This window comes from Staurois parvus, unplaced genomic scaffold, assembly GCF_062004578.1.
Source record: "Staurois parvus isolate SC_StPar_1 unplaced genomic scaffold, SC_StPar_1.0 ptg000444l, whole genome shotgun sequence".
NCBI classification, from domain to species: domain Eukaryota; kingdom Metazoa; phylum Chordata; class Amphibia; order Anura; family Ranidae; genus Staurois; species Staurois parvus.
In genome coordinates, this window is record NW_028318240.1 from 3841091 (window position 1) to 3864338 (window position 23248).

Sequence of the window (23248 nt, forward strand, 5' to 3'; positions counted from 1 at the left end):
TTCATCTTCCTCTTCTTCTTCCTCTTCTTCATCCTCTTCTTCTTCTTCATCATCCTCTTCTTCTTCTTCTTCATCCTCTTCTTCTTCATCATCTTCTTCTTCATCCTCTTCTTCTTCTTCATCCTCTTCTTCTTCTTCTTCTTCCTCTTCTTCTTCCTCTTCTTCTTCCTCCTCTTCTTCTTCATCCTCTTCTTCATCTTCTTCATCCTCTTCGTCTTCTTCTTCTTCTTCTTCATTCTTCCTCTTCTTCTTCTTCCTCTTCTTCATCTTCTTCTTCATCCTCTTCTTCTTCCTCTTCTTCTTCATCATCCTCTTATTCTTCTTCCTCTTCTTCTTCCTCTTCTTCTTCTTCCTCTTCTCCTTCTTCATCCTCTTCTTCATCCTCTTCTTCATCCTCTTCTTCCACTTCCACTTCTTCTTCTTCTTCCTCTTCTTCCTCCTCTTCTTCTTCTTCTTCTTCATCCTCTTCTTCTTTTTCTTCTTCTTTTTGTCTTCCTCTTGCAGGTCACTGCTCATGCGCAGATTTTTTTATTGGTAAAAAGATTGGCTGATTTGCCCATAATTGCCGCGAAAATCGGCCGATCGGCAAAATCGGACGATCTTTTTCCAACTTTACCGATAAAAAAAATCTGCCAAAATACCGAAAAATGGCCGAACAATTAGCCCACTAACGATCTGAAAATCGGCCGATTTTATTTTCGGCCGAAAAATCAGTCGATTTTTGACCCATCTATGGCCTGTATAAGTCCTGCAGGAGAGGTGAAACGAGATGGAGGGTGTGGACTGGATAGAGTCGCTTTTCTTCTGTCCTCCACTGTACATATTTAAATATAAATTATACCTGGAAAGACCACCATCAAACCACCAACAGTCATCATTAGGATTTCATTAGGCTGATCACATTTACCTATCATATACAACAGTATATCTAAAAAAAAAATGGAGATAGCACCATAAATAAACAATAGATATCCTTTAAGAAAATACATTGTATAGGATCAGCATGTGTATGGTTGTATATACATATTTCTGTACCTTTGTTAACCCATTGTTTATCCTTCCTATAGGCAAAACAGTGCCAGCAATAGTAACAGTGGAACTGAAAATCACTAACAGGGTATTTCAGCCTGAGCTCACAAATCCCTCATCTACTGTATATAAGGAGTTTGAGTTGGAATTTAAAGGGCAGGTATGATTTCATTTACATTTAATACCTTATTAGAATTATTTGTAAAAGGTAACCCAAAGAGCATTTCCATATCTTATGACATAATTATGGTATATTTCATACTTTAGCTGTGTAGGGCAGTCAGAACAATAAAATTAGTTGAGTTTCCACTGGTTTTCCATTGGAATGTTCCCTTTGTTTATTGAATGTTACCATTGGTTGCTGAATGTTTCTGTTGTTCTCTAAATGTTGGTCACTGCATTTTTCCCACTGGTTTATAAATGTTACTATTGGGGGGGTGGAGCCGGCCTCAGACTAAGATGACCACGTGAGCATGCTGCTCTGTCAGACTGAGACCCACCAGAGCGATCGTAATCATCAGCCAGCCTCCTAAATGGCACCAAAAACACCTGAACACAGCAGGAACAGGATGGGGGCATCGAGGAAGCAGAAGGACCCCCCACAGCCAAGTAAACTTTGCATTTTCTTCAGCCCACCGGGCCGCCATCAATCCCAACATGGCGGCCCAGTGGGTAGTCCTTCATCCTCCAGGAGCCAGCCACAACATGAGGGAAACATATCTCCTCAGGGACAGGGCACACGGCGCTCTCCACAAAGCTATGTGGGCTCCCCAGCACAGGCTTCCTCTCAATCTCACAGCCCAGCTAAGTCTAAAGAAAAGATGGCATTCCCTGGATGATGCTAGAGAACTGTCGGACTCCATCCTGGCTTTCCCTACTACCAATCAGCCTGTAATGGACATGACTAGTGTAGAAGAGATGTTAAGACCATAGCTACTGAACCATCCCCTACACAACTCTCTCTCTCTATATCACCCTCCCTCCAACTCTCAATATACCAATGAAGGAGATCAAAACACCATTGGAGTAAAATGGCCATCACAGCCTTTTATTAACAATTCAACTTCAATACAAAAAAAACATTGCTTAAAACAGAAACATGCAGAAGTTGTTGGTCTTCGAAGTCACCAAGCAATACTGATATCCCCCTGCGGAACCTTTACCATAATATTAATCCTAAGCCTCCAGCCACAACGCACCGGCTTGGAGACAAAACACACCATCCGCAGTGCAGAACCTCCACCTTCCAGTTAAACCTCGGTTAACCGGAATGCACCCGGGCACACCATACCACCGACAGGTCCCAACCATTCGCTTTAGCTTAAAATTATTTGCCGTAACCAAAGACCAACAACTGCCCCCAAAACCAGAACAAACCGGGAAGTGAAAGACCCAAACAACCCAAAGTGAGGATGGGAGGGAAGATTCCTCTTCCTCTGCCATTCCTGCTCTGGATCGTCCGACCCTCCACCACTCCCCAAGGTGCCGAAGACCCTACCCCACACTACCCAGCACCAATCAGGTAACCTACATGTTTTACAAACTTCCCACCTTTACTTAACCCTTTACTGTCTTTCCTACCCCTCTTCACATAGTCATGTCTGCCCTTCGCTATATTTTTTGTTTCCGCTACGGGCACCGCTCAACTCTCAAAGATATGCTAGTCTCACTGAGAAGCTCTATTCAATCTGATCTTATGCAATATATGCGGCAGTTTAAATCAGATATGCAGGAAATGGGCGACCATGAATTCCATATAGAAAACAAAATGGGGGAATTCGCAGGAACTTTCAATGAACTTGTGGATGCCCATAACAATAGGGAAGATGAACTAACCTGGATAAAAGGGAAACTAGCGGACCTGGAGGACCGCTCTAGGCGCAATCATGTAAAAATGAGAGGAATCCATGAGGCGGTCAAACCTTGAAATCTGAGAGCTTACTTTACAAATCTATTGGCAGAAGCCTTGCCTGAATCATGTATTGAGGAAAGGGCTATCAACAGAATTCCTTGTCTCCCTAAACCTCCTCATCTCCCTGATAGACTTCCACGAGACACATTAGTAAGGATCCATTTTGTACCACATTAAGGAAAAATTCCTAGCGCTGACCAGAAGAGCTGACAAAAAACTTGTGTGCCTACAAGGCTTGCAATTATTTGCAGATCTCTCACAATATACTCTACAACAACATCACAACTTATCCACAATAATGAAACCACTACGCAATCACCAAATTCTATACCGCTGGGGATACCCAGCCAAACTTATTGTCACCAAGGAGGGCAGGGAATACGTGATCAATAATCTGGAAGACGGTCTGCGCCTCCTCACAGAGTTTGAAATTTTAGAAGCTGCAGACCATGCACCAAGAACACGTGCCTCTCCTAAAAAGGCTCAGCAAGAATGGTATGAAATCAAGGCTGGCTAAACATCTGGGGCACTCAACCCTAATAAGTATTAGCTCCTGCGGGTCCTAAACCTAGAAGACATACCACCACTTCTAGATATAACCCCCATACTTTTGGGACAACTCTGCCCACCCTTGCACTGCGGAATGGCAGATTAATTTTTTTTGCTTCAAATATATTCTTTTGTTCGTCTAACACGTTGTTCGATCTTCAACATTTCTTATTACATGGTCCATTAATTTTTTTCCTTTAGTTCCAGGGTGCAAAGCCTGTTTGTAAAGTAGTACTTGTTGGGAATACAACAGCATGTACTATATAGTATTGTGTGTTAATATCACTTGACCAGTAGATGGCACTGTGCACTAAGGTTACTAGTTGTGCATATGTGTAAAACTTGTTGGTTCTCTCTCTCTTCCTCTCTCTCTCTCTTCAAAACCAATATGTCTGCTGTCACACATTACTGAAGTGTTCTGTATGTTTGCAACTTAAGCCACACAAGTAAAACAGAGTTCTGCCTCATCGCTACCAGTGTCTTCTCTAACACATAACCAACAGTACTAAGTAATATTCATCCTTATAACATCCTTTTTGGTCGATCAGAGGCAGGGGCGGACTGACCATTTGGAAACTCGGGCACTGCCCGAGGGCCCGGGGTCAGTAGGGGGCCCCATGAGATGCCCCTGGTACCTTTTTCATAGGCTTTTTGAGTTTTGGCAAGGACACAGGGGCCCCATTATCCCCTATTGCCCAGGGGCCCCATGAGTTGTCAGTCCGCCCCTGATTAGAGGGGAAAACCTCTTCCTTCATTATGGAAAACAACCTCATATTGAAGAACCCACCAAACAACAATATCTTTCCTTATATCTATATAACACACCTACCTTGCCATCTAATGGTACGTTCTGGAATCAGGAACTACTAAGTGATAATGTAATTTAAAATCTCTTCCTTAAATGTAAAAGGTCTTAATAGTCCTGAAAAATGATATATGTTCTGGAGAGAAGCGCTGAATCTTCACTGCAATATTTTATGCCTTCAAGAGACACACTTTCATAAATCCAAACATCCCAAATTTTCAAATAGTTATTTTCCACATATCATTATGTCCAACACAGATGCAAAGAAAAGAGGAGTATTGATCGCGGTGAGGGATTCTGTTGCCTTTTCTCTGATATCTACAACTATGGATGACTCCGGCAGATTCATAATTTTGGTATGCAAGATCAATAATGTTCTACATATCATTGTCAACATTAACTTACCCAACGCTCGTCAACTATCCTACTTGAGAAAAATTTGGAAGAAAGCATTAAAAATACAGCAAGGCTCTGTTATATTATGTGGTGACTTCAATGCCATTCCAGATACCACAATAGACATCTCTGATAGAAACTCCCGTATTCCATATAGAGTTACTTTGAAATCTTTTCTTACTACCTCTCAACTATTCGACGTCTGGAGATGCCAACACTCAACAGAGAGAGACTTTACATATTTCTCACAGTCTCAATGGACTTATTCTAGAACTGATTTAATGCTAACCGATAGATTTTTATTACAGTGCATAGAAAAAACAGAAATTCACTCCATATCTTGGTAAGACCATGTGCCTATCTCTATAGCAGTAACAGGATCCAGGGGCGATGATTCATGTAAATTCCGGAGAAATAAATGTTACTATTGGTCGCTTTGCTTTTCCTTTTTGTCATTGACTGTTTCTTATTGGTCAAGGAATGTTGCCATTGGTCAATTAATGATCGCCTTGGATGCTAAGTGTTTCCCATGTGTCGCTAAATGTTCCCATTAGTCGTTGATTGTTTCTCATTGGTCACTGAATGTTCCCATTAGTCATTGATTGTTTCTCATTGGTCACTGAATGTTTCCATTAGTCGTTGATTGTTTCTCATTGGTCACTGAATTCCTATTAGTCGTTGATTGTTTCTCATTGGTCACTGAATATTCCCATTAGTCATTGATTGTTTCTCATTGGTCACTGAATGTTCCCATTGGTCACTGATTGTTGCCATTAGTAATTGAATGTTTCCCATTGATCGTTAAATGTTCCCAATGGTTACTGAATGTTTCCTATTGGTCGCTGAATGTTTTGCATTGGTCAATGAGTGATCTCACTGTTCAATAAATGTTCCCAATAGGTCACTAATTATTCCTATCGGCCACTGAATGTTTACCATTGGTCAATAAATGTTTCTCATTGGTTGATGAATGTTTTGTTTGGCAACTGAAAGTTTCCCGTTTGTCCCTGAATTTTTCTCTGAATTTTTCTCACTGTTCATGGAATAATCTCATTGGTGTGGAATGTTCTCATTAGTCACTGATTATTCCCATTATTGAGTGAATGTTTTCATTGGTCAATAAATGTTTCTTATTGGTTGGTGAATTCCCTTTGGTAACTAAATGTTTCCAACTGGGGCAGCACAGTGGCTAAATAGTTAGCACTTTCAGCCTGGCAGTACTAGGGTTGTTGGTTCAAATTCCAACCACGGCACCACCTGCTTGGTGTTTGCATGTTCTCCCTGTGCCTGCGTGGGTTTCCTCTGGGTACTCTGGTTTCTTCCCACACTTCAAAGACATGCTGTTATGTTCATTAGTTTCTGTTTAAATTGGCCCTAGTATGTTTATATGTGTATGTATCAATGTGAGTTAGGGACCTTAGATTGTACACCACTAGAGGGTTACAGACTGATGTGAATGTACAATATATATATAAAGATAAAAAAAAAAAAAAAAAAATATATATATATATATATATATATATATATATATATGTAAAGTGCTGCGTAAATTGATAGAACTATATAAGTACCTGAAATTAATAAAAATTGGTAATATATTTTTCTTACTGGTCATGGAATGTCTCATTGATCGCTGAACGTTCTCATTGGACATGCATCATTCCCATTGGTTATTAAATGTTTCTCATTGGTGACTGCTTGTTTCCATGTTTTGGTCACAAAATGTTCCCATTGTTTTTTTTTAATTAAATACTCCAAATTGAATGTGTTCAATGAGACAAAAATAGTGAACCGGAAATCACTTTTCAAATGCAATGCTGCAAACAGCTGTAATTTGGTTATTGCTCAGACTTGCCTTAAATGTTATATTCTGCATTTTTCACAAAAAGGTTTTACCATTTCTCTTTTCCCCCCTCTATAGATGGACATCTATTATTCAAATGTTGATGGGTACATTGGAATGGAGATTAAACAGATAAGGTGAGGTACTCAAATCAACACAACTTAGCTTCAAAGTCTCAAGGGAAAATTACATAGAATTTGTGTTCTAAAAAATGGTGGTTTGGAGCATATATTGCTGGTTCTACCTTGATCAGAATGCTCTCTAGTTAGTGAAGGACTTTTTTCCACTTTTTACACCCTGCTTTCACTGCTCCCACCTCTTTCCTTTGTCCTTCAGCCTTCTAATATCACTACGCTTCCTCTATACCCTCCCTTTTTTTCTCCTTTTTTTCTCATAATGGGGTCAGTAGTGACATCATGGGGTTGATTTACTAAAGGGAAATAGACTGTGCACTTTGCAAGTGTAGTTGCACCCACTTTCCCCATAACTTAGTGAACATGGTAAAGCTCTGCTGGTTTCCATTATCCAATCATGTGCATGAAAAAAATGCTTTTTTTTTTCTTGCACTTGAATGGGTATTCTTAACAAAGTGAAGGTTTGCCTCATTTACTAAGCTCTGGGGAAAATTAGTGCAACTGCACTTGCAAAGTGCACAGTCTATTTTCTTTTAGCAAATCCACCCCATTGTGTATTTTGCACCATTTTTATTTGCACTTGCATATGCATGTATCATGTGTTAAAACTGTACACCAATTGGCTAAAACTTTATGACCCTTAAAGAGTTAAGTGAGTAACATTGATTATCGCATTACAATGGCATCTGAAAGTTGGTGGGATATATTAAGCAGCAAGTGGGCATGTTGTCTCTGAAATTGAGGTGCTGAAAGCAAAAAAATGGCTTAGTAGTTTCTGGCATATGGGGTTGCGTAGCTACAGACCAGTTAGGGTCCCATGCTGACCTAAGTCCATGGCCAAAAGTGCCTACAATAAATACATGAGCATCAGAACGGGACCATGGAGCAATGGAAGAAGATGGCCTGGTCTGATGAATCCCATTTTCTTTATCATCATTTAGATGGCTAGGTGCGTGTGTGTTGTTTACCTGGGGAATACTGTTTCATGGAAATGGTAATTCCTTATGGCAGTGACCTCTTTCATTAGGATAATGCACACTGCCACATCACAAAAAGGGTTCAAGAACGGTTTGAGGAAAACAACAACAAGTTTGAGGAGGTGACTTGGTCACCAAATTCTCCAGAACTCAAGCCAAGAGACCATCTGTGGGATGTGCTAAAAAAGACTGATCCATGGAGGCCACATCTTACAATTTACAAGACCTAAGAGATCTGCTACTGACAGCTTGGTGCCAGATACCTTGGTATAACTTTAGAGGTCTAGTGGCACCCATGCCTTGGTGGGTCTGGGCTTTTTGAGCAGCAAAAGGTGACCTACTCAATATTAGGTAGGTGGCCATTAAGTTATGGCTGATTGGTGTATATACACATGTATCATGTATTGAAACTTGTTGAGGGTCAGCAACTTCAAAATGTGTATTTACCTTTCCCACATTCAAGATAAAGATAATATAAAAGATAACTGTACTTCCTTACAATTAATCCTGTTCGGCCCATAGGTAGCGGCACATGTCTTTTGAAAACTCTGTTGGCTGTGTCCAAAGTCTATAAGACATTGAGGGGGTATTGGTGGGAAGGGGGTTGGAGGAGTATCATTTAATAGATAAAAAAACCACATGCTCACCTTTATATGTATATGGCTTTTTTTCTTAGAGAATAGGTGCAGGAACTCCCCTTTTCTGAATTACCCCTTGTCTCCATCCCTACCCACCTCTGAGCACTGTCCAAACAAGAATCAAAAACAAGTATCATTTTGTGGTGCTAAATAATTACAATAAAAGCAGTAAGATAGATCCCTTGCAGTTAGCAACAATAGACCCCCCAAAGCAACAATAGATCCCCCAATAATAGACTCCCCCAGCAACAAGGGCCCCCGCAACAAAATACCATCCTGGAAACAATAGATCCACCCACAGCAGCATCAACAGATCTCCCAGCAACCAGTATCAATAGACCTCTTCCTCAACAGTTGATTCCTCCCAGCAACAATAGAAACATAAGATCTCTCTACCCCAGCAACTATAGATTCCCCACCAGCAACAATAGACAACCCCAGCAACAACAGACCCCACACAAAGATAGAGCCCCTCCAACTACAATAGATTCCCCCAGAAGGAAGCATCAATAGACCCTCCAGCACATTCCAGCACCCCTTGTCATTACATACACTCAGTGAAGCCCTTATGCTGAAAAAAAGCCATACATATACACTGCTCAAAAAAATTAAAGGAACACTTTGAAAACCCATCAGATCTCAATGGGGAAAAATATCATGCTGGATATCTATTCTGATATGGACTGGATAATTTGTTAGGAACGTAAGGATGCCCCATCGTTTGATGGAAATTAAAATTATCAACCTACAAGTGACTGAATTCAAAGACACCCCGAAAATTAAAGTGAAAAAATTATGCAGCAGGCGAGTCCATTGTGCTGAAATTTCATTGCAGCAACTCAGAATGGTCCTCAGTAGTTTGCATGGCCCCCACGTGCTTGTATGTATGCCTGACAACATCGGGATGTGCTCCTAATGAGACAACAGATGGTGTCCTGGTGTATTTTCCTCCCAGATTTGGACCAGGGCATCATTGAGCTCCTGAACAGTCTGAGGTGAAATGTGGCATTGTCAGATGGACCGAAACATGATATCCCAGAGGTGTTCTATTGGATTTAGGTCAGGCGAGCATGGGGGCCATTCAATGGTATCAATTCCTTCATCCTCCAAGAACTGCCTGCATGCTCTCACCACATGAGGCCGGGCATTGTCATGCACCAGGAGGAACCCAGGACCCACTGCACCAGAGTAGGGTCTGACAATGGGTCCAAGGATTTCATCTTGATACCTAATGGCAGTCAGGGTGCCATTGTCTAGCCTGTAGAGGTCTGTGCGTCCCTCCATGGATATGCCTCCCCAGACCATCACTGACCCACCACCAAAACAGTCATGCTGAGCGATGTTACAGGCAGCATAACGTTCTCCATGGCTTCTCCAGACCCTTTCACGTCTGTCACATGTGCTCAGGGTGAACCTGCTCTCATCTGTGAATAACACAGGGTGCCAGTGGTGGACCTGCCAATTCTGGTGTTCAATAGCAAATGCCAATCGAGCTTTACGGTGGTGGATGACCTGACCAGATCAATATCCCAGGAGTTTCATTGAATTGATGCTATACTCTGATTAAAAAGTGTTCCTTTAATTTTTTGAGCAATAAATATATATATATATATATATATATATATATATATATATATGTGTGTGTGTGTGTGTGTGTGTATGTAAGCAGACTACTCACTAGCTCTTGGTTAAAACATACACAGCATCCTTTATTGGCCATCCCTAACATTTAGGCTTCACGCACATTGGGCTTAAAAAAACACCAGTTCCCTTGGCAGAAAAAAAAGCTGATATAGAGCATTTTTGTACACAGTTTAGGTGAGTTTAGGAGAGTTTAGTGTTTTTTCTGCCAGAAAGCTCCAATCAAAAACTCAAACCAGAAGGGTCCTTTTTCCTGCCTCTAAACGTTGAGCTTAAAATATGGCTCTAATTGTCCTAATGTGCACAGACACATAGACAACACTGAGCTGCTTCTATAGGCAAAACACAAAACTACTGTAGAAGCAATGTCCTTAAAAAAAATATTCAGTATATCATCAAACATTAAAACCCCACTCTGGGCTCCACCCTCCAGCCCAGCACTTAATATACTTGATAACTGCGTATCCTGTTCACAATAATGTAAATACAGATTCTCTCAATTGCCCTATGTGTTTCTCTGTTAGGCCTGGAAGTGGCTCAGCTAGAAAAGGGAGAGTCTTTGCAAGGAGTGCTGATGTATCTGCGAGGAGTGGAGAAGGTATCTTTGTGGAACATGACGTCATTTTGGAGTTACTATTAGATGAAAGCTTGGATGTGACCACAAAATACAATGAAGCATTGAAGGCCATCACAAAACAATTAGAATTACTCAAGGGACAACATTGCACAGATACAAGCTGTAAGTATATATATCTGTAAGTCAAATAACTCCTTCCTTTCAGGCAGTGGCCTTTGCATTGGGAAGTCTTTCGATCTGGTCAATTTGCAGGTTTCCCCAGAACCATTGTCCAGATCAGGGACGGACTGACAACTCATGGGGCCCCCAGGCAATAGGGGATCATAGGGCCCCTCTGTCCTTGCCCAAACTCAAAAAAGCCTATGAAAAAGGTACCAGGGGCATCTCATGGGGCCCCCTACTGACCCCAGGCCCTCGGGCAGTGCCTGAGTTTCCAAATGGTCCGTCCGACCCTGGTCCAGATTATCATTGTAATGTAAGCATGTTGATTTATAATAATTTTCTACAATGTGCAGGCCCAGAGAAATGCCTTGACTTCACGCTAAAACTGCTGCTTACTTTGAATAAGCAGCATGAACCTAAAAAAGAAAATAAGAAATGCACAATAAAAAAGACTCTTCAGAAACCTAAAGTGTTACTAAACTCTGGACCCTGCATTCACTATATCTGCTCTCCCCGGACCCTGCATTCACTATATCTGCTCTCCCCGGACCCTGCATTCACTATATCCGGTCTCCCCAGGACCCTACATTCACTATATTCACTCTCCCCGGACCCTGCATTCACTATATTCACTCTCCCCGGACCCTGCATTCACTATATCCGGTCTCCCCAGGACCCTACATTCACTATATTCACTCTCCCCGGACCCTGCATTCACTATATTCACTCTCCCCGGACCCTGCATTCACTATATCTGGTCTCCCCGGACCCTGCATTCACTATATCTGGTCTCCCCGGACCCTGCATTCACTATATTCACTCTCCCAGGACCCTGCATTCACTATATCTGGTCTCCCCGGACCCTGCATTCACTATATCTGGTCTCCCCGGACCCTGCATTCACTATATCTGGTCTCCCCGGACCCTGCATTCACTATATCCGGTCTCCCCGGACCCCGCATTCACTATATCCGGTCTCCATGGATCCTGCATTCACTATATCCGGTCTCCCCAGACCCTGCATTCACTATATCCGCTCTCCCTGGACCCTGCATTCACTATATCTGCTCTCCCACAGTACAAAGAACATGGAAATGGAATTATTTTAGTAAATTTAAACTGCTAAATACCTTTTCTCATCAGCAGTTAGAGCAGTCTTGTGACTTCTATCAGTGTGCAGCTAAGCACTGGGTAAAGCTTCTAGGAGGAATTTTCATTCTCTTCTGACTGTCCTATGAACCTGCATGACCACTGACTTTCTGGACAGTGCTGATTGGCCCTGTGCTGATCACATGCACCCTCCCTCACTAGCAATACACATTAAACTGAGCATGTGTGGAGTGACTCCTAGAGTTCTGTACTATCAGCAGATGGACTGGGGACAGTAGAAGAAGGGGAGGATCAGAGAAGTCAGAATCAAACTGCCTTATATACAATACAGAGGATTAACCCCTTAGGTTCCCCAGTGAGTATAACAAGCATGCCTTACTGCATATACAGACTGATTGTACTGTTGTGGGTTTAGTGACACTTTAAGCCTGCATGAATAAATTCCTGAAACATCACAAAATACAACAGTATACATTTTCAGAAAAGCTCTGCTTTTTGTTTTAAAATGCCTTTCTTAAAGTAACTGTAACCCTAGGTTCACATCTGTGCGGGTGGTGCCACTGCGGATCCGCACAAAAATCCGTGCAGCCGCACCACCCGCACAGAGAAATGTGGACTCGCGGGTGGGTGCCATTAGTTCTAATGGCATGCCGTCCGCACTGGAAAACGCAACCGTACTGGGAACCGAGGTTCCCGTGTGGGCTGCGTTTTCCAAAGAAGTGCAGGGACTTCCTCCCTGATTGTCACGGGCACAGAAGTCCATTCAAATGAATGGGCTCTCGTGCCCATGTAAAACGCGGCCCGCACGTCCACGTATATGTGAACCAGGGGTAAAGGTTTACATTTTACTTTCAAAAAAATAACAAACATGTTATGCTTTCCTGCTCTGTGCAATGGCTTTGCACGGAGCAGCCCTGATCCTCTTCTTCTGGGTCCCCCCGCCAGTGCTCCTGGCTCCTCCCCCCCTGCTGAGTGCCCCCATAGCAAGCTGCTTGCTCTGGGGGCACTCATACAGGCTCACTCCCATGCCAACTCTGTGTGTGCATGTGACATGTCAGAATCCTTAGATGTTATCATTTTACGATTGGGACTTATTATCGCAGAGGGCCTTAAATATTTGCTCATAGTGCTCTTCCATACAGATGGAATGGCCCTGTGATGTGAAGATGGAAACAACAGTTACCTATACATACTTGGCCATAATAAGCAAAATTCTGCCTTATATCATGTTATGTAAACCACAAGAGCATTGCTGTGATTGTGAAGGTTTTTATTGACCAAACCACAAGAGCATTGCTGTGATTGAGAAGGCTTTTATTGACCAAACCACAAGTGCATTGCTGTGATTGTGAAGGCTTTTATTGACCAAACCACAAGAGCGTTGCTGTGATTGTGAAGGCTTTTATTGACCAAACCACAAGTGCATTGCTGTGATTGTGAAGGCTTTTATTGACCAAACCACAAGAGCATTGCTGTGATTGTGAAGGTTTTTATTGACCAAACCACAAGAGCATTGCTGTGATTGTGAAGGCTTTTATTGACCAAACCACAAGAGCGTTGCTGTGATTGTGAAGGCTTTTATTGACCAAACCACAAGTGCATTGCTGTGATTGTGAAGGCTTTTATTGACCAAACCACAAGACCATTGCTGTGATTGTGAAGGCTTTTATTGACCAAACCACAAGAGCATTGCTGTGATTGTGAAGGCTTTTATTGACCAAACCACAAGAGCTTTGCTGTGATTGTGAAGGTTTTTACTGACCAAACCAGAAGAGCATTGCTGTGATTGTTAAGGTTTTTACTGACCAAACCAGAAGAGCATTGCTGTGATTGTTAAGGTTTTTACTGACCAAACCAGAAGAGCATTGATGTGATTGTTAAGGTTTTTATTGACCAAACTACAAGAGAATTGCTGTGATTGTGAAGGCTTTTATTGACCAAACCACAAGAGCATGGCTGTGATTGTGAAGGCTTTTATTGACCATCTTTTCTTATTTTAACCTTACAGCTGGACTCTGTTTTGATGGCGAAAGCTTGACTATCACAGGAGTAAAACCACCAACTGTCAAGGGTTAGACATTTTTTATTGTTGATTTGTGTTCGCCAATGCAATGTTTCCAATGTGAGTAGCACCCTAAATGTGCCTTGTCTTCACAGAGCTCTGCATGGAAAAAATTCCCTATGGTCTCAAAGAATTTTATAGCCCGTACTTCTCCACTGATAGACTGACCTGCATATCCGACTGTGATCCTTTCTCTAACAAATACATAAGCTGTAACAGCGGCATTTGTCAAATACAGAATCTAACTGGCCGTGCCTGCTTGTAAGTATTGACTCCATATCGCTGCAAAGCTGTACTCTTTTACATCCTTACCAACTTTTTGAAAGGAGCATGAGGGTCGCGTAAAGTGCCAAAAGAAGTATGTTGTAAAATGTCACATGGTCATAATTTCATGTCGAATGGACGACCATGGTAATAATTCCATGTTGAATGGATAACCATGGTCATAATTCCATGTTGAATTGACAACCATGGTCATAATTCGTCATTGAGGGTGCCTCGTAGTGCAGGAGCTTTCGAGAGGCAGCTATCAAAATGGTGCGCAAATACCAGTGTTAGGCTCTTGGATCTACATATCATAAATACAAGAAGGAGAGCACCCCCTCCCCATAATTGATGGTCATTGACACTAAATTCTCCTGAAAACCTTCCCAGAACTTTGGTGGTCAATGGTCCTTTAACCCTCCTTCCCCAATCATGAATAACATCCTTCTCTGCTTCAGAATGAAGAATTTAATTTAGAACCTAAGGAAAACGTTTTTGGGGTGATTTTGGATAGAGTAAGGGAGGGTTATACCCAAGAAAGGGTTATAACCCTGGTCAGTTTTTTTTTTCTTCTTTTTGCCATCTGTGTCTCATAGACAAGATTTCTCTTTACTTCTTGCCCCATAGCCAAAACAGGAAGAGAGAGGAAATCCCTCCAACATGACAGAATCCATGATTGTCACCAGAACTAGTGTCCCCATTGGAAGATATCCCCTCTGTCACTGTGAGGTGGACAACCCAAAATTTGGCATTTTCTTTCGCTCTTGGTAATAATGGTAACAAGGGGTGGCGATATGGGAAGTTAGGGACGTAGGGACGTGGCTCAACCAGCCTGTTAATGAGTGTATGACCTCAGCCAGCACTGCTCCGCTTGCCACTCCCCCTGGTGGGTCTTACCTCGCCCACCAGTGGCTCAGTCATAAACGCCTGCTGCCCTCTTCTGAGTTCCGGCGGGGAAGTGCCATACACCTCGATCTTTAGGAAAACACTACAACTCTTTCAGGGTTGCAGTAAGGGGAGGTGGTTGAATTGACTTTGTCACTAAAAGGCTCCAAAATGCTCCAAATACAGGGGCCCCCAGCAAACTAGACAGTGAATGTTCACATCTTCTGCCGCCCACACTGTTGATCTTTGTAATACTGAAAAGGAAGCGAGGTATGCTTTTAGTATAACATATCCAAAGTTGCAGGATATTTCTAAAACATACTGCAGTGCATCACTCAGATAAGAACAGGCCTCATTGATTTCTACTCATCCTTTAGCACTTTTTTAATAGTATTTCACAGTTTGACAGCATTACAAAGCCCAGCAAACTGTATGACGTTTCATCTGTGAAGTAGTCCTGAGAGCCAATCGCTTTCTCTTACAGAAAGAAACTTTTCTAAAATCCACAATTTGTTTTATCAGAAAGAGGAAATCTCGCTTCCTGTCCAGGTGAAAAGACAGGAAGTAAGAGGAAATCTCCTAGGGTCAGAGTATTCATGTAGTGGATTTGTTGGAGGGTCTCTCCATTGGTGCAACAGGTTACCTGCAGCCTGTTCTCTTACCCTAGGTTCATATCTATACGGCTGTGCGGGCCGCGTTTTGCACAGGCACGAGAGCCCATTCATTTGAATGGACTCCCGTGTCCTTAACACGCAAGGAAGAAGTCCCTGCACTTCTTTTGAAAACGCAGCCAGCACGGGAACCTTGGTTCCCAGTACAGTTTTGTTTTCCAGTGCGGGCGGCGTGCAAAAAAAAACTAATGGCACCCACCCACGGGTCCACAATTCTGTGTGCGGGTGGTGTGGCTGCATGGATTTTTGCTCGGATCCGCAGCGGCACCACCCACACAGATGTGAACCTGGGGCAAGGCTCTCCTGGCTGCAGTTGCACTCCTTCTTCCTCTAGAAGAAGCAAGGAAGTACCAGTGCCAGTGCCACTGCTAGTGCACCCCCAACAGCAGCTAAGGATGACTGCTGATCAAAAGGGTTTCTTGGAGTGAACCATTTGGAGTTACCACTTATCAAGTTGGTCTTCAGCCCTCATGCACATGGGACGTTTTGATAACGCTGGTAACGTTAGCTATGTAAATCCCCGTTAAAAAAGCTTTTTTTAGCATTTTGTGTGTTAGTTTGTAGTGGTGCCTTGCCGCGTTTAGTGGCGTTTTTCAGCGTTTGCGTTTTTTAGCATTTTTTTTTACCAAGAAAATTTTTTTTTGGGTCAAAAAACATTCAAAAATGTCAGTGTTTTACCACGTTTTGCACCGTTTTTCAGCGTTAGAGCGTTTTTACAGCTAAAACCTCCTCTAGAAGCCCACTAGTCCTGGGTTTTTTTTTCCAGCCAAAAAACGTCGCTGCCAAAAAACATTGATTACAGTCTATGTGTGCATGGACACATAGGATAACATGCTGGGGGGTTTACTGGCTGTAGAAAAAAACATCAAAAACCAAAACCAGCCGCTGTAAAAATGTCAAGAGGGCTTAGAGTCCAAATACTGGGACCAAAAGTGCGGTTAGTCCAAATATTATATGATGTGAGGTCACACTGCTGGAGGTGAGCAGATATCGGGTGGAGGAATAGTGCACCATTTTTGTCTTAGTTGCACCTGGTGGTCACAGGAAGAATAATTGTTTAAAGGGGAGTTCCACTCACCCTGTCAAAAAATAAAAGACAGCAGCTACAAAAACTATAGCTGCGACTTTTAAAAAACAGTCACTTACCTGTCCCTCGGTTCAGGGGTGTGTCCCCCGCAGTCCGTTTCACCGGCCGTTCTGTATTCCAGGAGGCCGGCATCTTCAGTGTGGGCACCCGGCTGTGACAGCTTGCGGCTTCACAGCCGGATGCCCACTGAGCATGTGCGAGTAGCTCTGTGCTTCATGAATGGTCCTGTAGTCTTCTGGGACCTGTCACGTATCCCAAAAGACTACAGGGAGGGGGGAAGGGAGGACACCTTCCATTTCCGGTAGCATAGTGGATCGAACCGGAAGTGGGAGCGGGTACCTGTCAAATTCGGGTACCCACTCCCCCCTGCCCCCCAATGGGGAGCTGGGGAGCAGTCCTTAAAGCAGAACTTCCCAATTTGGGTGGAGCTCCACTTTAAGAAGAAATATATTGGGACTTTTGTTTTTCTTGGCTTTTCTTTTTTTCTCTTGTGATGAGTATATTCACATAACTGACACTAATTATTGTTGTGTAGCGCCGCACAGATATTATACACACATATAATATAGTATATATATTTTGTACTTGCCCATTTATGAGACAGGGGTCTGGTGCATTAGCAGCTACTTTCATATATTTTTTGTTATTTATCTTTTTGATTCATAGTAGCCCGTAAGGTTTTTTTTTCACACTGAAAAGGAAACTGCTAGCTGAAGATCAGGTGAAATCCAATGCATCTGCGAGAGTCAGATTCCAAATCCCCCCACTGCACTCAGTGATTTGATCTGCCGACACATGCTTACTATGTCCTGGGTGGCAGGAACCACAGCATGCAGCTGGGAAACAGATATTGATATTCCTAGAAGTGTTAGATTCTGCAGATTCTCCCATCTAACCATTGATTATTGAAAATATAAAATAGAATTGAACAAAAACCAAAACTATATATCTAGGGATCTTAGTGTACCTTTAAATCCGTTAGTGAGTCGACAGGTTACCTGCAGCAAACTTGATTCAGAAACTCTTTGGCAAAGTAGGGAGCTTCAAATTCTCAGCTCCATCAACCCCAGAACATAAGCAGAATAAATTACGCATGGCCCATTTTAATTATAAACTTCCCTGATCAGTCAGAAATAAATGATGTACACACACCATTCTAAGAAGGTGACATAGTCCACCATGGAATCACTGGCAAGAGACTTCAGTTCTCTGCCCACTTGGCTAGATTTCCGAGCTCTCAGAAAAATTAAAATGAGAGGGTTTTATTGGTTTTAGCAAAGTTGCAAGTATTCCTATTTCTGTTGTAATAACATTTATGACCTATTTTGTCTTTGCACAGTTGTGCCCATACAGACCTGTATTACTATATGTACTCAGACTGTAAAGGACCCATACTGAAGGCTGGTGTGTATGGAGGGGTTGGAGCAGCCATCGCTGTCCTGTTCCTTGCCTTAATCACTGCGGTTTACTTCTTGAGACGTGGTAAAGACCAAAAACTGTGAGTACTATGTATCAGCCTTTCTCAACCAGGGTGCCCATGCATTCTGGGGTGCCTTGAGGTTTCTTCAGGGGTGCCTTGGCAAAATGTATAAAAATTGCCCAAAACTTGTATACAATCCAGCGGGTGGAACAAGCCTGCCTCTTAGTTACACAAAGTCAAAGGTTTTCATTGTGCACCATGACCACCTTCTATCTGCCTGCGTCCTGACAACCAATGACATCATCAGTTGATAAGGAGGATGTCATCTGCCTGCACAGCATCCTAGTTTGCCCTTCCCCTGCCCTTCTCCATCAGTGCTGGGGTCACATTAGCTCAGTGATTGGGAAAAATGAGGGAGAAGAGAAACATAGGGATACTAGTCAGTACCAGTGTGCACAAGTGTATTTGCTGTGGAAGAATAAATTACCTCTAATGTTGGGTGTCCTACATGTGTGGATGTTGCTGCGTTATATAAAACTTTTGGAATAGTTTTTCACATTTTAGAATGGAGTGCCTCAAAATTGTTCATAATTTTAAAGGGTGCCTCGGAACTGTCCATAATTTTTAAGGGTGCCTTGAATGAAAAAAGGTTGAGAAAAACTGCTATGTATAGCAATAGCAATCTTATAATCGTATATTTTATAATATATCTTATATCTCCCCAAAAATAGTGCTGCGCTGCCCCATAGTGATAAAAAAAAATACACTAATAATAAATATACACCCACACATACTGTATATCTTATATCATTCATGGTGATCGGTTCCTCAGTATGCAGCCGCCCTGGCGCTCCTCCTATCCAGATGTAAAGGGGGCCGCACGGGCCCCCTGGAGCATGGTGCTGGGTCCTGCGACTCCTGTAGGTACACGCTGAAATGGGAGCTTATTATGGATTGAGGCTTCATTCTCCTGAGGAGGCTGTTGTGCTGCCAGGGAGCAGCAAGTGCAAGAACAGTTTAGTAGTGTACAGGGGCAGACTGACCATTCGAGCACTAGGGCAATGCCCAAGGGCTCGGGGTCAGTAGTGGGCCCCATGAGATGCCCCTGGTACCTTTCATTGGCTTTTTCATAGGCTTTTTTGGGTGTGGGCAAGGACACAGGGGCCCCATGATCCCCTATTGCCTGGGGGCCCCATGAGTTGTCAGTCCACCCGTGGTAGTGTATGTCTGTCTACATTTGATAACATTTTCTGCTCTTCCATGAATGTTTTTGAGATGACTTCATCCTTAAAAGCTCTACATTTGATGCTGGTCTTCTCAAATTACACTAGCAATTTGTGCTAAAAACAGAGGTTTTAGTTGCTTGAAGAAGGAATGGGCTCCCTCCTGGCTCACCTGTCCTTAAAGTATCCATACCACTTGCCCTCCTGAGGATTTCCCCCCCTTCCTGACCAGGCCAGTTTTTGAGTTACGGCGCTGCATTACTTTAACTGACAATTGCGCATTCATGCACTGCCGCACCCAAATGAAATTTGCGTCCTTTTTTTCCCACAAATTGAACTTTCTTTTGATGGTATTTGTTTGCCTATGCCTTTTTTATTTTTTGTCTAAAAAAAAAACACCGACAATTTTGAGAAAAAAAATATATTCTTGACTTTTTGTTATTAAACAGTAAAAAAATTTTAAAAATCTAATTTCGTCATAAATTTAGGACAAAAGGTATTCTACTCCATGTCTTTGCTAAAAAAAATCCCAATACATGTAAATGAATTGCTTTATGTGAAAGTTAGCATTTACAAATGGTGGTGTATATATTGGGATTTTTTTGCCTTTTGCTAGCAATGGAAGCGATCAGCGACTTATAACGGGACTGCAGGCATTCTGACACTGGGGAGAACTGACTTGGTGTCACTGACATCCACAGAGACACCAATACAGTGATCAGTGCTAAAAAAAAGCACTGACACTGTACTAATGGCACTGGGCAGGAAGGGGTTAACATGAGAGGCAATCAAAGGGTTAACTGTGTGCTGTGTCTGTGTGCTTCACTGTAAGCACACTGCTTTGGATGGCAGTGTGCACGAGCCGACAGGGAGAACTGTTTTACAAAGAGTGCTCCTCCCCGTCGGAGATGCTCGGTAATCACCAGGCGCAGGCGAGTAATCGTGAATGGCGGTGCGGGTAGGGCGCGCATGTGCCCCCTACCTGGAATATGTATATATATATTTATATATATGTGATTTTGCGCACCCGTGCCGCCCTGTAGCAATATTTCTGCTGTAGGGTGGTTGGGAAGCAGTTAATATATATGCTGCAGGATGGAGGCTGTCATAAATTAGAAACAAACAGACATAAGGGAGCAGCTATGTGTAGTAGTTGAGTGTTTTATTAGGAGTAAAAGATAAAACTGACTACTCACAAACATAGGGTAAGATAGCGCTTAGATCTCATAGATTAGAGTTAAGGACCGCAGAGAGGCCCTGGTAAGGCGGTGCGGCTTTCACACATATTTGAAAATGTGTGCAACCAAAACCTCTGTTTTCAATGCTAATTGATGGACGGTGTAATTTATGTATTGCTGACTACCTGGTAAGGGTGCTGGGAAACTTAGATTGATTGTTTAGTGAAAATTTTTATTATTATTATTATTATTATCCATATGTTTTGTGTTACCAGAGATCCTTTTGCTAATGATCAGGAAAAATCCTGGTATGAAGAAAGTGACAGCCAGTGGGGTTCCGATTGTGGGATCACCAACCTTTCTGTGCCACTGGATGAAACAGATGGAGGTAGGTAGCTGCAACATAGCTCACAGCTATGGTATTCTGCAGGAGGAGGACAGACTCATAGCTCCCATTCTGTCTGTATCACCCTGCAGGAGGAGGACAGACTCATGGCCCCCTTCTGTCTGTATCACCCTGCAGGAGGAGGACAGACTCATAGGGGTTTATTTACTAAAGCTGGAGAGTCCAAAATCAGACTCACTTCTGCATAGAAACCAATCAGCTTCTAACCTCAGCTTGTTCAATGAAGCTTTGGCAATGAAACCTGGAAGCTGATTGGTTTCTATGCAGAAGGGAGTCTGATTTTGGACTCTCCAGCTTTAGTAAATAAACCCCATAATGCCCTTTACATCCTTCTCCAGTTGTTGGTGCCACCTTGGACAGAATATGAGCTAAAATGGTCTCAATGGGGACATAGCAATAATAATCCATTCTGTCCAAGAAAACAAAAAAAAAATGGCGTAAAATGTAGCTTACATTTTTCTTTTCTTTTTTTAAAGTACAAACTATAATACATTCTGCATCCCTTCTTATCTGCAGACTCATCCAACAGCAGCTACTCATCTATAAAAGAAAGGTTTAAACCAGTCCTGGAAAATATCGATACAAAAGCCAAGGTAATTGCAGGTTTTATAGTTGACATTAAATATTATTTTTTTCCAAGACTGACCAGCTAGAGGGGTCTGCGCTCTGTATTCTATGGCAGCAATAGCTATGTATTGCCAAAACCACAAGGAATGCAGAGAGGAAAGCTGGAGCCAGGGGCTCACTGACCATTTTAGAAACTTGGGCATTGCCTGAGGGCCCGGGGGCAGTAGGGGGGCCCATGAGATGCCACTGGTACCTTTTTCATAGGCTTTTTTGAGTTTGGGCAAGGACACAGGGGCCCCATGATCCCGTATTGCCCGGGGGCCCCATGAGTTGTCAGTCCGCCCCTGGCTGGAGCACTAAATGGGATAGGCCCCTGTATTTGGGAGAGGATGATCCACTAATATAAGGTACTATGTACCCCTTACTCATTTACATGAAGGGGGGGATAGTAAGGTATCTGGGGGCCTCTTATTGGTAAAAGGGATTTTTAGATTCTGATAAACCCCCTGTCCCCCGACTCCCAAAACCACTGGGCAAGGGAGGTAAGGTTATAGATAAGGATATAGGTCCTTGGCCTCATTAGCATGGGTTCAAGGTGCTTTGCCAAGAGGGTCCCCCCTGGCAAGGTATCCCCTCCATGTTGAGGATATGTGGCCTGTAGTGGTTTGGGGAAGGTGGGCACACTCCCCCCCTTCCTGCAGCTAAGTGTCTGGTATGGATTTTGGGGGGAACCCCAGACTTTTCTTTTTCTTGTTTTCTGTGTGTGGTTCCACCCCACAATTCATACCAGAAAGCATTTGTAATCTTGCCCTTGAGATATTATTTAAATCGCTGTTCCCCACCAACCGTAATTTTAAAACTTTTTTGCTTTTGTTTACTAGAGCAGTGTCTAGCCCTCCATGATATTTGTTTGAAAAAAATGGTCATTAACCTCCCTAGCGGTCTGATTATTTCAGATTTTTGGTGCTGAAAGCGGTACATTTTTTTGCATGGAAATATGTAGTTTTTTTATTGTAGGCTGTAATTCTTAGGAATAACTCACTGAAATCTGTCCGAACAAGAGTCTAGTAAACATCCCGGGGATGATAAAACTTGAAACACGAAATCATAAATTATAATTTAATAAATAATCATAAAAAATAATAATAATAAATTTAATTCAATAATATAATCAAACCAAAAACACTGAAATGTGAAATATAGCGCCAAGTTCGCACATCGCTGAGCAAAGTCGCAGAATCGTTTTCAGTGTCTGATGATGAATTTCCCCCACAAATCATTACCACTCAATTCTGCAAGTGGTTCTGATTTACTATCGCTGTTCTCTAGCCAGTCTAAAACCGCTTTTGACCTAAAGGGACTCTTTTTGGACGCCATGGACGTTTCTCAGTTTCCAGGCAGAAAGAACAGTAAAAATGCAGGCAGGGCGCCAGACAAAGCACTCGGGACAAAATGTATATGAAATGGTTTAAAACAGAAATGTTTTACTATGTAATAATCGTTTTAAAAATAAATTCGTTTTTTAAAATTTGCTTACAACCTAGGAGAACTATGTGAAAAATGTGAAAGTGAATGCTGCTGTGCCTTGATAAGAATCAAAAAGATTGATAAAAATCAAAAAAATCAGTGAAACAATAAAACAGTGCAAAACATGAAATGAATCAAAAATAATTATACACAAATCATAATAAATTCTGTGGTTATAAAATAAA

General features: G+C 42.4%; 1 protein-coding gene across 1 annotated transcript in view; it reads left to right on the top strand.

Moving 5' to 3' along the window:
• LOC149453963 (uncharacterized) overlaps positions 1-23248 on the top strand; it is a 39711-nt gene that overhangs the window by 12027 nt on the left and 4436 nt on the right. The window contains exons 3-10 of the mRNA XM_089687996.1: positions 1068-1189; positions 6613-6671; positions 10449-10663; positions 13782-13844; positions 13931-14096; positions 18082-18240; positions 20839-20951; positions 21486-21562. Of these exons, the coding sequence (XP_089544122.1) occupies positions 1068-1189; positions 6613-6671; positions 10449-10663; positions 13782-13844; positions 13931-14096; positions 18082-18240; positions 20839-20951; positions 21486-21562 (974 nt within the window). The remainder of the gene's footprint in view (positions 1-1067; positions 1190-6612; positions 6672-10448; positions 10664-13781; positions 13845-13930; positions 14097-18081; positions 18241-20838; positions 20952-21485; positions 21563-23248) is intronic.